Here is a 12,707-nt window from a genome sequence, read left to right on the forward strand (position 1 = left end):
CCTCCTCATGGACTGCATCAGATTTGCCAGTTCTTGCTGTGAGATGTTACCCCACTCTTCCACCAAGGCACCTGACATTTTCCCGGACATTTCTGGGGGGAATGGCCTATATACTGTATAATGTAGCCTATGTATAATGTAGCCTATATACTGTATAATGTAGCCTATATACTGTATAATGTAGCCTATATATATAATGTAGCCTATATAATGTGGCCTATATACAGTATAATGTAGCCTGTATAGTGTAGCCTATATATAATGTAGCCTATATATTGTATAGTGTAGCCTATATATAATGTAGCCTATATACAGTATAATGTAGCCTATATATAATGTAGCCTATATACTGTATAATGTAGCCTATATACAGTATAATGTAGCCCATATACTGTATAATGTAGCCTATATATAATGTAGCCTATATGTAATGTAGCCTATATATAATGTAGCCTATAAGTACTGCAGTGCATCTCCTCCTCATGGACTGCATCAGATTTGCCAGTTCTTGCTGTGAGATGTTACCCCACTCTTCCACCAAGGCACCAGCAAGTTCCCGGACATTTCTGGGGGGAATGGCCCAAGCCCTCACCCTCCGATCCGACAGGTCCCAGACGTGCTCAATGGAATTGAGATCCGGGCTGTTCGCTGGCCTTGGCAGAACACTTACATTCCTGTCTTGCAGGAAATCACGCACAGAACGAGCAATATGGCTGGTGGCATTGTCATGCTGGAGGGTCATGTCAGGATGAGCCTGCAGGAAGGGTACCAGATGAGGGAGGAGGATGTCTTCCCTGTAACGCACAGCGTTGAGATTGCCTGCAATGACAACAAGCTCAGTCTGATGATGCTGTGACACACCGCCCCAGACCATGACGGACCCCAAACCTCCAAATCGATCCCGCTCCAGAGTATAGGCCTCGGTGTAACGATCATTCCTTCGACGATAAACGCAAATCTGACCATTACCCCTGGTGTGATTAAACCATGACTCGTCAGTGAAGAGCACTTTTTGCCAGTCCTGTCTGGTCCAGAGACGGTGGGTTTGTGCCCGTAGGCGACGTTGTTGCCGGTGAGGACCTGCCTTACAACAGGCCTACAAGCCCTCAGTCCAGCCTCTCTCAGCCTATTGCAGACAGTCGGAGCACTGATGGAGGGATTGTGCGTTCCTGGTGTAACTCGGGCAGTTGTTGTTGCCATCCTGTACCTGTCTTGCAGGTGTGATGTTCGGATGTACCGATCCTGTGCGGGTGTTGTTACATGTGGTCTGCCACTGCGAGGACAATCAGCTGTCCATCCTGTCTCCCTGTAGCGCTGTCTTAGGCGTCTCACAGCACGGACATTGCAATTTATTGCCCTGGCCACATCTGCAGTCCTCATGCCTCCTTGCAGCATGCCTAAGGCACGTTCACGCAGATGAGCAGGGACCCTGGGCGTCTTTCTTTTGGTGTTTTTCAGAGTCAGTAGAAAGACCTCTTTAGTGTCCTAAGTTTTCATAACTGTGGCCTTAATTGACTACCCTCTGTAAGCTGTTAGTGTCTTAACGACTGTTCCACAGGTGCATGTTCATTAATTGTTTATGGTTCATTGAACAAGCATGGGAAACAGTGTTTTAAACCCTTTACAATGAAGATCTGTGAAGTTATTTGGATAATTATGAACAAATTATCTTTGAAAGACAGGGTCTTGAAAAAGGGACGTTTCTTTTTTTTGCTGAGTTTATAATGTAGCCTATATATAATGTAGCCTATATACAGTATAATGTAGCCTATATATAATGTAGCCTATATACAGTATAATGTAGCCTATGTATAATGTAGCCTATATATAATCTGGCCTATATACTGTATACTGTAGCCTATATGTAATGTAGCCTATATACAGTATAATGTAGCCTATATATAATGTAGCCTAGATACTGTATAATATAGCCTATATATAATGTAGCCTATATACAGTATAATGTAGCCTATGTATAATGTAGCCTATATATATAATCTGGCCTATATACTGTATACTGTAGCCTATATGTAATGTAGCCTATATACAGTATAATGTAGCCTATATATAATGTAGCCTAGATACTGTATAATATAGCCTATGTATAATGTAGCCTATATACAGTATAATGTAGCCTATATATAATCTGGCCTATATACTGTATACTGTAGCCTATATGTAATGTAGCCTATATACAGTATAATGTAGCCTATATATAATGTAGCCTAGATACTGTATAATATAGCCTATATATAATGTAGCCTATATACAGTATAATGTAGCCTATGTATAATGTAGCCTATATATAATCTGGCCTATATACTGTATACTGTAGCCTATATGTAATGTAGCCTATATACAGTATAATGTAGCCTATATATAATGTAGCCTATATACAGTATAATGTAGCCTATATATAATGTAGCCTAGATACTGTATAATGTAACCTATATATAATGTAGCCTATATATATATATATATATATATATAATCTGGCCTATATCCTGTATAATGTAGTCTATATATAAACAGTGAGAGACAGAATAACAACAAAAAATCCAGAAAACGCATGTCAAAAATGTTATAAATTGATTTGCATTTTAATGAGGGAAATAAGTATTTGACCCCCTCTCAATAAGAACGATTTCTGGCTCCCAGGTGTCTTTTATACAGGTAACGAGCTGAGATTAGGAGCACACTCTTAAAGGCAGTGCTCCTAATCTCAGTTTGCTACCTGTATAAAAGACACCTGTCCACAGAAGCAATCAATCAATCAGATTCCAAACTCTCCACCATGGCCAAGACCAAAGAGCTCTCCAAGGATGTCAGGGACAAGATTGTAGACCTACACAAGGCTGGAATGGGCTACAAGACCATCGCCAAGCAGCTTGGTGAGAAGGGGACAACAGTTGATGCGATTATTCGCAAATGGAAGAAACACAAAAGAACTGTCAATCTCCCTTGGCCTGGGGCTCCATGCAAGATCTCACCTCGTGGAGTTGCAATGATCATGAGAACGTTGAGGAATCAGCCCAGAACTACACGGGAGGATCTTGTAAATAATCTCAAGGCAGCTGGGACCATAGTCACCAAGAAAACAATTGGTAACACACTACGCCGTGAAGGACTGAAATCCTGCAGCGCCCGCAAGTTCCCCCTGCTCAAGAAAGCACATATAGATGCCCGTCTGAAGTTTGCCAATGAACATCTGAATGATTCAGAGGACAACTGGGTGAACGTGTTGTGGTCAGATGAGACCAAAATGGAGCTCTTTGGCATCAACTCAGTTTGCCGTGTTTGGAGGAGGAGGAATGCTGCCTATAACCCCAAGAACACCATCCCCACCGTCAAACATGGAGGTGGAAACATTATGCTTTGGGGGTGTTTTTCTGCTAAGGGGACAGGACAACTTCCCCGCATCAAAGGGACAATGGACGGGGCCATGTACCGTCAAATCTTGGGTGAGAACCTCCTTCCCTCAGCCAGGGCATTGAAAATGGGTCGTGGATGGGTATTCCAGCATGACAATGACCCAAAACACACGGCCAAGGCAACAAAGGAGTGGCTCAAGAAGAAGCACATTAAGGTCCTGGAGTGGCCTAGCCAGTCTCCAGACCTTAATCCCATAGAAAATCTGTGGAGGGAGCTGAAGGTTCGAGTTGCCAAACGTCAGCCTCAAAACCTTAATGACTTGGAGAAGATCTGCAAAGAGAAGTGGGACGAAATCCCTCCTGAGATGTGTGCAAACCTGATGGCCAACTACAAGAAACGTCTGACCTCTGTGATTGCCAAAAAGGGTTTTGCCACCAAGTACTAAGTCATGTTTTGCAGAGGGGTCAAATACTTATTTCCCTCATTAAAATGCAAATCATTTTATAACATTTTTGACATGCGTTTTTCAGGATTTTTTTGTTGTTATTCTGTCTCACTGTTCAAATAAACCTACCATTAAAATTATAGACTGATCATTTCTTTGTCAGTGGGCAAACGTACAAAATCAGCAGGGGATCAAATACTTTTTTCCCTCACTATATTTGTAGTTATCCACGTATTCTAAGTCAGAGCCGTCCAGAGTAGTGATGCTGGATGGGCGGGCAGGTGCGGGTAATGATCGGTTGAATAGCATGCATTTAGTTTTATTTGCGTTTTAAGAGCAGTTGGAGGCCACGGAAGGAGAGTTGTATGGCATTGAAGCTCGTCTGGAGGTTAGTTAGCACAGTGTCCAAAGAAGGGCCAGAAGTATACAGAATGGTGTCGTCTGCGTAGAGGTGGATCAGAGAATCACCAGCAGCAAGAGCAACATCATTGATGTATACAGAGAAGAGAGTCGGCCCGAGAATTGAACCCTGTGGCACCCCCATAGAGACTGCCAGAGGTCCGGACAACAGGTCCTCCGATTTGACACACTGAACTCTATCAGAGAAGTAGTTGGTGAACCAGGCGAGGCAATCATTTGAGAAACCAAGGCTGTTGAGTCTGCCAATAAGAATGTGGTGATTGACAGAGTCGAAAGCCTTGGCCAGGTCGATGAATACAGCTGCACAGTAATGTCTCTTATCGATGGCGGTTATGATATCGTTAAGGACCTTGAGCGTGGCTGAGGTGCACCCATGACCGGCTCTGAAACCAGATTGCATAGCGGAGAAGGTACGGTGTGATTCAAAGTGGTCGGTAATCTGTTTGTTAACTTGGCTTTCGAAGACCTTAGAGATGCAGGGCAGGATAGATATAGGTCTGTAGCAGTTTGGGTCTTGAGTGTAATGTAGCCAATATAATGTAGCCTGTATATAATGTAGCCTATATCTAATGTATTGTATATATTGTAATGAAACAGGCAGGGAGCAAGGTCTCGAACCCTCGACCTTCATGCCCGAAATCCGGCGCGCTATCGACTGTGCCGCAAAAGCATGCTTGTCCGGCAGAGTCGATTTCAGCGCTTATAAACCCAGGGTCGTTACACTACCCCCTCCTTTCAAAGAGCGCTTCCTCAACGTCTTACAGGAACGCGCTCACCGGTCAAGCACACGCACTGTCGTGGATGCAAGGTCCGATCACTTCCGACACCAATGTAATGAAACAGCAGGGAGCAGGTCTCGAACCCTCGAACTTCAAGCCCGAAGTCCGGCGCGCTATCGTATGTGCTGCAAAAGCATGCTTAAACGGCAGAGTCGTTTTCCCCGCTTATAAACCCAGGGTCGTCACACTATAATGTATCCTATATCTAATGTAGTGTGTGTATATATAATGTAGCCAATATCTGATGTAGTGTGTATGTATATATATATCGTAACCTGTATCTATTTTGGTGCATGGATAATATAGCCTGTATATAATGTAGCCTGTATATAATGTAGCCTATATCTAATGTAGTGTGTATATATAATGTAGCCTATATCTAATGTAGAGTGTATATATAATGTAGCCTATATATAATGTATTGTGTAGCCTGTACATAATGTAGCCTATATATAATGTAGCCAATATATAATGTAGCCTATATACAGTATAATGTAGCCAATATAATGTAGCCAATATATAATGTTGCCTATGTATAATGTAGCCTGTATATATAATCTAGCCTATATATAATTTAGCCTATATAATGTAGCCTATAGACTGAATAATGTAGCCTATATATAATGTAGCCTGTGTGTGTGTGTGTGTGTGTGTGTGTGTGTGTGTGTGTATATATATACACTGCTCAAAAAAATAAAGGGAACACTTAAACAACACAATGTAACTCCAAGTCAATCACACTTCTGTGAAATCAAACTGTCCACTTAGGAAGCAACACTGATTGACAATACATTTCACATGCTGTTGTGCAAATGGAATAGACAACAGGTGGAAATTATAGGCAATTAGCAAGACACCCCCAATAAAGGAGTGGTTCTGCAGGTGGGGACCACAGACCACTTCTCAGTTCCTATGCTTCCTGGCTGATGTTTTGGTCACTTTTGAATGCTGGCGGTGCTTTCATTCTAGTGGTATTATGAGACGGAGTCTACAACCCACACAAGTGGCTCAGGTAGTGCAGCTCATCCAGGATGGCACATCAATGCGAGCTGTGGCAAGAAGGTTTGCTGTGTCTGTCAGCGTAGTGTCCAGAGCATGGAGGCGCTACCAGGAGACAGGCCAGTACATCAGGAGACGTGGAGGAGGCCGTAGGAGGGCAACAACCCAGCAGCAGGACCGCTACCTCTGCCTTTGTGCAAGGAGGAGCAGGAGAAGCACTGCCAGAACCCTGCAAAATGACCTCCAGCAGGCCACAAATGTGCATGTGTCTGCTCAAATGGTCAGAAACAGACTCCATGAGGGTGGTATGAGGGCCCGACGTCCACAGGTGGGGGTTGTGCTTACAGCCCAACACCGTGCATGACGTTTGGCATTTGCCAGAGAACACCAAGATTGGCAAATTCGCCACTGGCGCCCTGTGCTCTTCACAGATGAAAGCAGGTTCACACTGAGCACGTGACAGACGTGACAGAGTCTGGAGACGCCGTGGAGAACGTTCTGCTGCCTGCAACATCCTCCAGCATGACCGGTTTGGCGGTGGGTCAGACATGGTGTAGGGTGGCATTTCTTTGGGGGGCCGCACAGCCCTCCATGTGCTCGCCAGAGGTAGCCTGACTGCCATTAGGTACCGCGATGAGATCCTCAGACCCCTTGTGAGACCATATGCTGGTGCGGTTGGCCCTGGGTTCCTCCTAATGCAAGACAATGCTAGACCTCATGTGGCTGGAGTGTGTCAGCAGTTCCTGCAAGAGGAAGGCATTGATGCTATGGACTGGCCCGCCCGTTCCCCAGACCTGAATCCAATTGAGCACATCTGGGACATCATGTCTCGCTCCTTCCACCAATGCCACGTTGCACCACAGACTGTCCAGGAGTTGGCGGATGCTTTAGTCCAGGTCTGGGAGGAGATCCCTCAGGAGACCATCCACCACCTCATCAGGAGCATGCCCAGGCATTGTAGGGAGGTCATACAGGCACGTGTAGGCCACACACACTACTGAGCCTCATTTTGACTTGTTTTAAGGACATTACATCAAAGTTGGATCAGCCTGTAGTGTGGTTTTCCACTTTAATTTTGAGTGTGACTCCAAATCCAGACCTCCATGGGTTGATAAATTGGATTTCCATTGATTATTTTTGTGTGATTTTGTTGTCAGCACATACCAACTATGTAAAGAAAAAAGTATTTAATAAGATTATTTCTTTCATTCAGATCTAGGATGTGTTGTTTAAGTGTTCCCTTTATTTTTTTGAGCAGTATATATATCTAATGTAGCCTATATCTAATTTATTGGATATAATGTAGTGTGTATATAATGTAGCCTATATATAATGTAGTGTGTATATAATGTAGCCTATATATAATGTAGTGTGTGTATATATAATGTAACCTCTATATAATGTAGTGTATATATAATGTGTCCTACATATAAGGTTATAGATGTGGACATCAATCTGAGTTGTACTGAAAAATAACAACAGTTGCAGTACATAAAGTTACTGTGCCTCCAGTACTTGGTAAAGGGGATATTTCTAGCACCAGGTTAAATTTGTGGAATACAAATGTATACATTATATATACAGTACCAGTCTAAGGTTTGGACACACCTACTCATTCAAGGGTTTTTCTTTATTTTTACTATTTTCTACATTGTAACCAAAAAAGTGTTAAACAAATCAAAATATATTTGAGATTCTTCAAAGTAACCACCCTTTGCCTTGATGACAGCTTTGCACACTCTTGGCATTCTCTCAACCAGCTTCTTGAGGAATGTTTTTCCAATAGTCTTGAAGAAGTTCCCATATATGCTGAGCACTTGTTGGCTGCTTTTCCTTCACTTTGCGGTCCAACTAGTCCCAAACCATCTCAATTGGGTTGAGGTCGGGTGATTGTGGAGGCCAGGTCATCTGATGCAGCACTCCATCACTCTCCTTCTTGGTCAAATAGCCCTTACACCGCATGGAGGTGTGTTTTGAGTCATTGTCCTATTGAAAACAAATAATAGTCCCACAAAGCGCAAACCAGATGGGATGGCGTATCGCTGTAGAATGCTGTGGTAGCCATGCTGGTTAAGTGTGCCTTGAATTTGAAATAAATCACTGACAGTGTCACTAACAAAGCAACCCCACGCCATCACACCTCCTCCTCCATGCTTCACGGTGGGAACCACACATGCAGAGATCATCCGTTCACCTACTCTGCGTCTCTCAAAGACACGCATGTCCACTGCTCTTGTTTCTTAGCTCAAGCAAGTCTCTTCTTATTATTGGTGTCCTTCAGTAGGGGTTTCTTTGCAGCAGTTCGACCATGAAGGCCTGGTTCAGTGTCCTCTGAACAGTTGATGTTGAGATGTGTCTGTTACTTTTTTGCATTTATTTGGGCTGCAATCTGAGGTGCAGTTAACTCTAATGAACTTGTCCTCTGCAGCAGAGGTAACTCTGGGTCTTCCTTTCCTGTGGCGGTCCTCATGAGAGCTAGTTTCATCATAGCGCTTGATAGTGTTTGCAACTGCACTCAAAGAAACTTTCAAAGTTCTTGAAATTTTCCAGATTGACTGGCCTTCATGTCTTAAAGTAATGATGGACTGTCGTTTCTCTTTGCTTATTTGAGCTGTTCTTGCCATAATATGGACTTGGTCTTTTACCAAATAGGGCTATCTTCTGTATACCACCCTTACCTTGTCACAACAGAACTGATTGGCTGAAATGCATTAAGAAGGAAAGAAATTCCACAATTCACTTTTAACAGGGCACAACTGTTAATTGAAATACATTCCAGGTGACTACCTCATGAAGCTGGTTGAGAGAATGCCAAGAGTGTGCAAAGCTGTCATCAAGGCAAAGGGTGGCTACTTTGAAGAATCTCAAATATAAAATATATTTTGATCTTTTTTGGTAACTGTATGATTCCATATGTGTTATTTCACAGTTTTGATGTTTTCGCTATTATTGTACAATGTAGAAAATAGTAAAAATAAAGAAAAACCCTTGAATGAGTAGGTGTGTCCAAACTTTTGACTGGTACTGTATATCTATGATATAGATGTGGACAGCTTTATTTTTGCACTGAAATATAATTGTGCCTCCATGTTCAGTACTTAGTAAAGGTGGTATTTCTAGCAGCAGGTCAATGTGGAACACACAGCCGCTCCACATACCAGCTGTCCCGTTTATCAGCATGGCTTTATGCCCGGTTGTCACTGCCACTTCCCCCGTCAGACCTGTGTGTCTGTGTCTGTCTGTGTGTGTGTGTGTGTGTGTGTGTGTGTGTGTGTGTGTGTGTGTGTGTGTGTGTGTGTGTGTGTGTGTGTGTGTGTGTGTGTGTGTGTGGGGGGGGGGGGGGGGGGGGGTTTATGACTCACACATACCTCACACGTCTGCCCAGATATAACGATAGTGGGACGAGGCCATTAATATCTCTGTTTCTACACCGCCGTCCAAGATCCACAGACGCTTGACCCAGTAGACTTCCAGACCGTGTAACCTGATAACTCCTCTCTCTGCTTAAATAGGAAAGACTAAACAGGATATTGAGATGTACAGTAAAAACACATTTGACTACATTTGTAATCTGCAGTAGTCTACAGCACTCTGCAATGCTCCATTATATAACGGGGTTCAGAGGTGAAATCAGAGTACAGTGTTTTCAATGGCAATGAGTGTGAATCTCATCCTGGAAAAGCCTAATCTTCTCTCTCCACTTCCTCCTTCTCTCTCCCCTTCCTCCCTCTATCTCTCCCCCTCTCTCCCCTTCCCCTCTCTATCCCCTTTCCCTCTATCACTCCCCCATTCCCCTCCTCCTCTCTCCCCTTTCCCTCCTTCTACAGTTATACCATCTATTGCACCTTGTCTATGCCGCTCGGCCATCGCTCATCCATATATTCTCATTCACCCCTTTAGATTGGTGTGTATTAGGTAGTTGTTAGTTATTGTTAGATTACTTGTTAGATATTACTGCGCTGTAGGAACTAGAAGCACAAGCATTTCGCTACACTCGCATTAATATCTGCTAACCATGTGTATGTGACCAATAAAATTTGATTTGATTCCCTCTCCCCTTTCCCTCTCTCTCCTTTCCCTACTTCTCTCTTCCCTTTCCCTCTTTCTCTCTCCCCTTTCCCTTCTCCGCTCTCCCCTTCTCTCCCCCCTTCTTTCTCCCCTTCTTTCTCCCCTTTCCCTCTCCCCTTTCCCTCTCCCCGTTCCCTCTTTTTCCCCTCCCTCCCTCTTTCTCCTGCCTCCGTCTCTTCCAACACCCTGACACCCTACAGGAGCATGCCTTTGAGAGCAGTCAGAAGTACAAGGAGGGGAAGTTCATCATCGAGCTGGCCCACATGATCAAGGACAACGGCTGGGACTGAAAGACCAAGCGTCATCCGGGACTCGGTTTGGGGTTGAATGGGGGTGGATGGGAGGGAAGGAGGCGAGTGTGTGGCTGAGTGTGCGACTTTGATTTACCATGGACCTCTGTCCTCCCCTCCTGATGACACACCAGCAGCCTCCAGGGTGGAGGTAGTAGGGGAGTGTGTGTGTGAGGCTGTAGTAACAGCCTGACCTGCCCCTCTGGGCTCTGTGTGTGTCTGGACTGGAGGAGGATGTCATTGGGGATGGATGGACACCACCAGACACACACGCAATGGCAAGCAAACACACACACGTGCATACAAACACACATAAGCACACGCACGCACGCACGCACACACACACACACACACAAACAGCCATGCATGTCCCAGACCAACATCCCAGCCTGATGTGTAGCTCTTTAGATAGAGAGCCAGGCCAAAGCCAGTGTTGTTGTGTTACTATCTATGTTAGGGCTGGCTGACCTGCAGTGTGAGGAGAGACCAGGTCCTGGCAGGGTCAGTAGCCTTGGGTTAAACAGCTGATGGGAGCTCTTGTCTGTATGTGAATGAGATGGCCTAAGATGATTATCCCCAAATCCAGCTGATCTGATCCACCCAAGGCCGTGCCAGCTGGGACAGTGATGAGGCCTGGTGTTAAGGTTTGGCACTGAGGACTTTGGGGGTTGGGCAGGGGAAGGGTTGAGGGGAGGCGGGTCAGGGAGAGGGAGAGGGCAGGTCCTGATTCTGGATTCTAGTCCATCCTGGTTGTGGGGTTGTAGGTACAGCTGGTTGCACAGCTGTGTGATCCACTCCAGGTCTCACCGGCAGCAGTTTTTGTTGTGAGAGTCAGGATGATAGGGAGTGTGAAAGGATTCAAGGATACAGCTAAACCCTGAGAAGAATCTGAGCAGTCAGTGCTTTGGCTTTCTCCATCATCCGTAGATGCCTGAAATCATGTCTTGTGATGTTTGGATACTTCATGTGTTGTGTCTGATGTAAGTTATGATACATCTACCATCACCACTTTGGATAAAATTTGAACTATGGAATTAAACATATTTGACTTTTGAAACTCTGACTTGAACAGGCTTGGAGATTTGGTTCTAGTGTTTTGGCCTGGTATGGTAACTGAAAGCAGTTGGGATGTGGAGGCCTTTAGGAGATGCACTTATGAAGTTCTGAAAGCTTGACGTTCTGAAGCTTTCTTTCAGTCTGGGATGATCATAGCAGTTCATAGATTGTTACACACACTAACTTACTACCCGGCCCTCACTTAAAACACTGAACAGCAAAGCTGTACAGTAGACCTGTGGATTTTTCTAAACAGAAGCCAACTAAGTAACACAACTAATCAAACCAATCTCCCTGGTATCCACAGCAACTGACTGGCAGTCCAGACTTCCAATCAGAGGCTGTAGAAGTCCCTAACACAACCAAAGAACACACCCATCTACAATAAATTGACCAAACACAAGATATTTTTTTTTTGCTTGGGTCAAAGTGTTGCAAAACATGGGGTTGAGAATTGTTGTTGAAAGCCAAGGTTATGGATAGCCTTTCTCTGTGATATAATGCATTATGGTTTTTGTAAATGACAGATCTTAATATATACATATATTATAATTTATGTCAATCTCTGTGTTACTAAATGTAAATAGTAATATGTAATGTCTTATCTATGATCGTCATGATTATGAATATTATTTGGATTCTTGCCATGCTTTCTCTCTGGTATATCCCTTGTCGGTTGAACAATATTTCCTACTTTTTTACTCTTTGAAAATGTTTCAATTTTAGTGTATTTTGTAAAGGAGGAGATAGGAGTGACAATATCATTGGAACTTGGTCAATTAAAGCATCACCTTGGTACCTGTATTGGATGTGTTCTGCGTGCTGTTGGTCTTGGATATACATCCCCATAATGTAGCAATTATCAGGGTCAATGTTCTTTTGTATAGAACAGAATATGATAGTGACGTAGAATATGATAGTGACGTAGAATATGATAGTGACGTAGAATATGATAGTGACGTAGAATATGATAGTGACGTAGGCTGAAGACAGACGAGGTCTATATATACAGCCATTTGCAATAGCCTACATCTTGTATTCATATGCTAATATGGATTAAATTGTTATTTTTTTTCCTCATTAATCTACACACACTACCCCGTAATGACAAAGCAAAAATATTTTTTTTTAACATTTTTGCTAATTTATTAAAAATAAAAAACTGATATCACATTTACATAAGTATTCAGACCCTTTACTCAGTACTTTGTTGAAGCATCTTTGGCAGCGATTACAGCCTTGAGTCTTCTTGGGTATGACGCTACAAGCTTGGCACAT

The 12,707-nt window shown here is 43.5% G+C and overlaps 1 protein-coding gene across 1 annotated transcript in view; it reads left to right on the top strand.

Moving 5' to 3' along the window:
* The window catches only part of LOC115206789 (protein yippee-like 2), a 30,058-nt gene extending 17,825 nt beyond the window's left edge, over positions 1-12,233 (top strand). Inside the window, exon 5 of the mRNA XM_029773986.1 lies at positions 10,284-12,233. Coding sequence (XP_029629846.1) covers positions 10,284-10,373 — 90 coding nt within the window. The 3' untranslated portion in view covers positions 10,374-12,233. The remainder of the gene's footprint in view (positions 1-10,283) is intronic.
* The last annotated feature ends 474 nt before the right edge of the window (positions 12,234-12,707 follow it).

Source organism: Salmo trutta, chromosome 13, assembly GCF_901001165.1.
Source record: "Salmo trutta chromosome 13, fSalTru1.1, whole genome shotgun sequence".
In the NCBI taxonomy this organism is placed as follows: Eukaryota; Metazoa; Chordata; class Actinopteri; order Salmoniformes; family Salmonidae; genus Salmo; species Salmo trutta.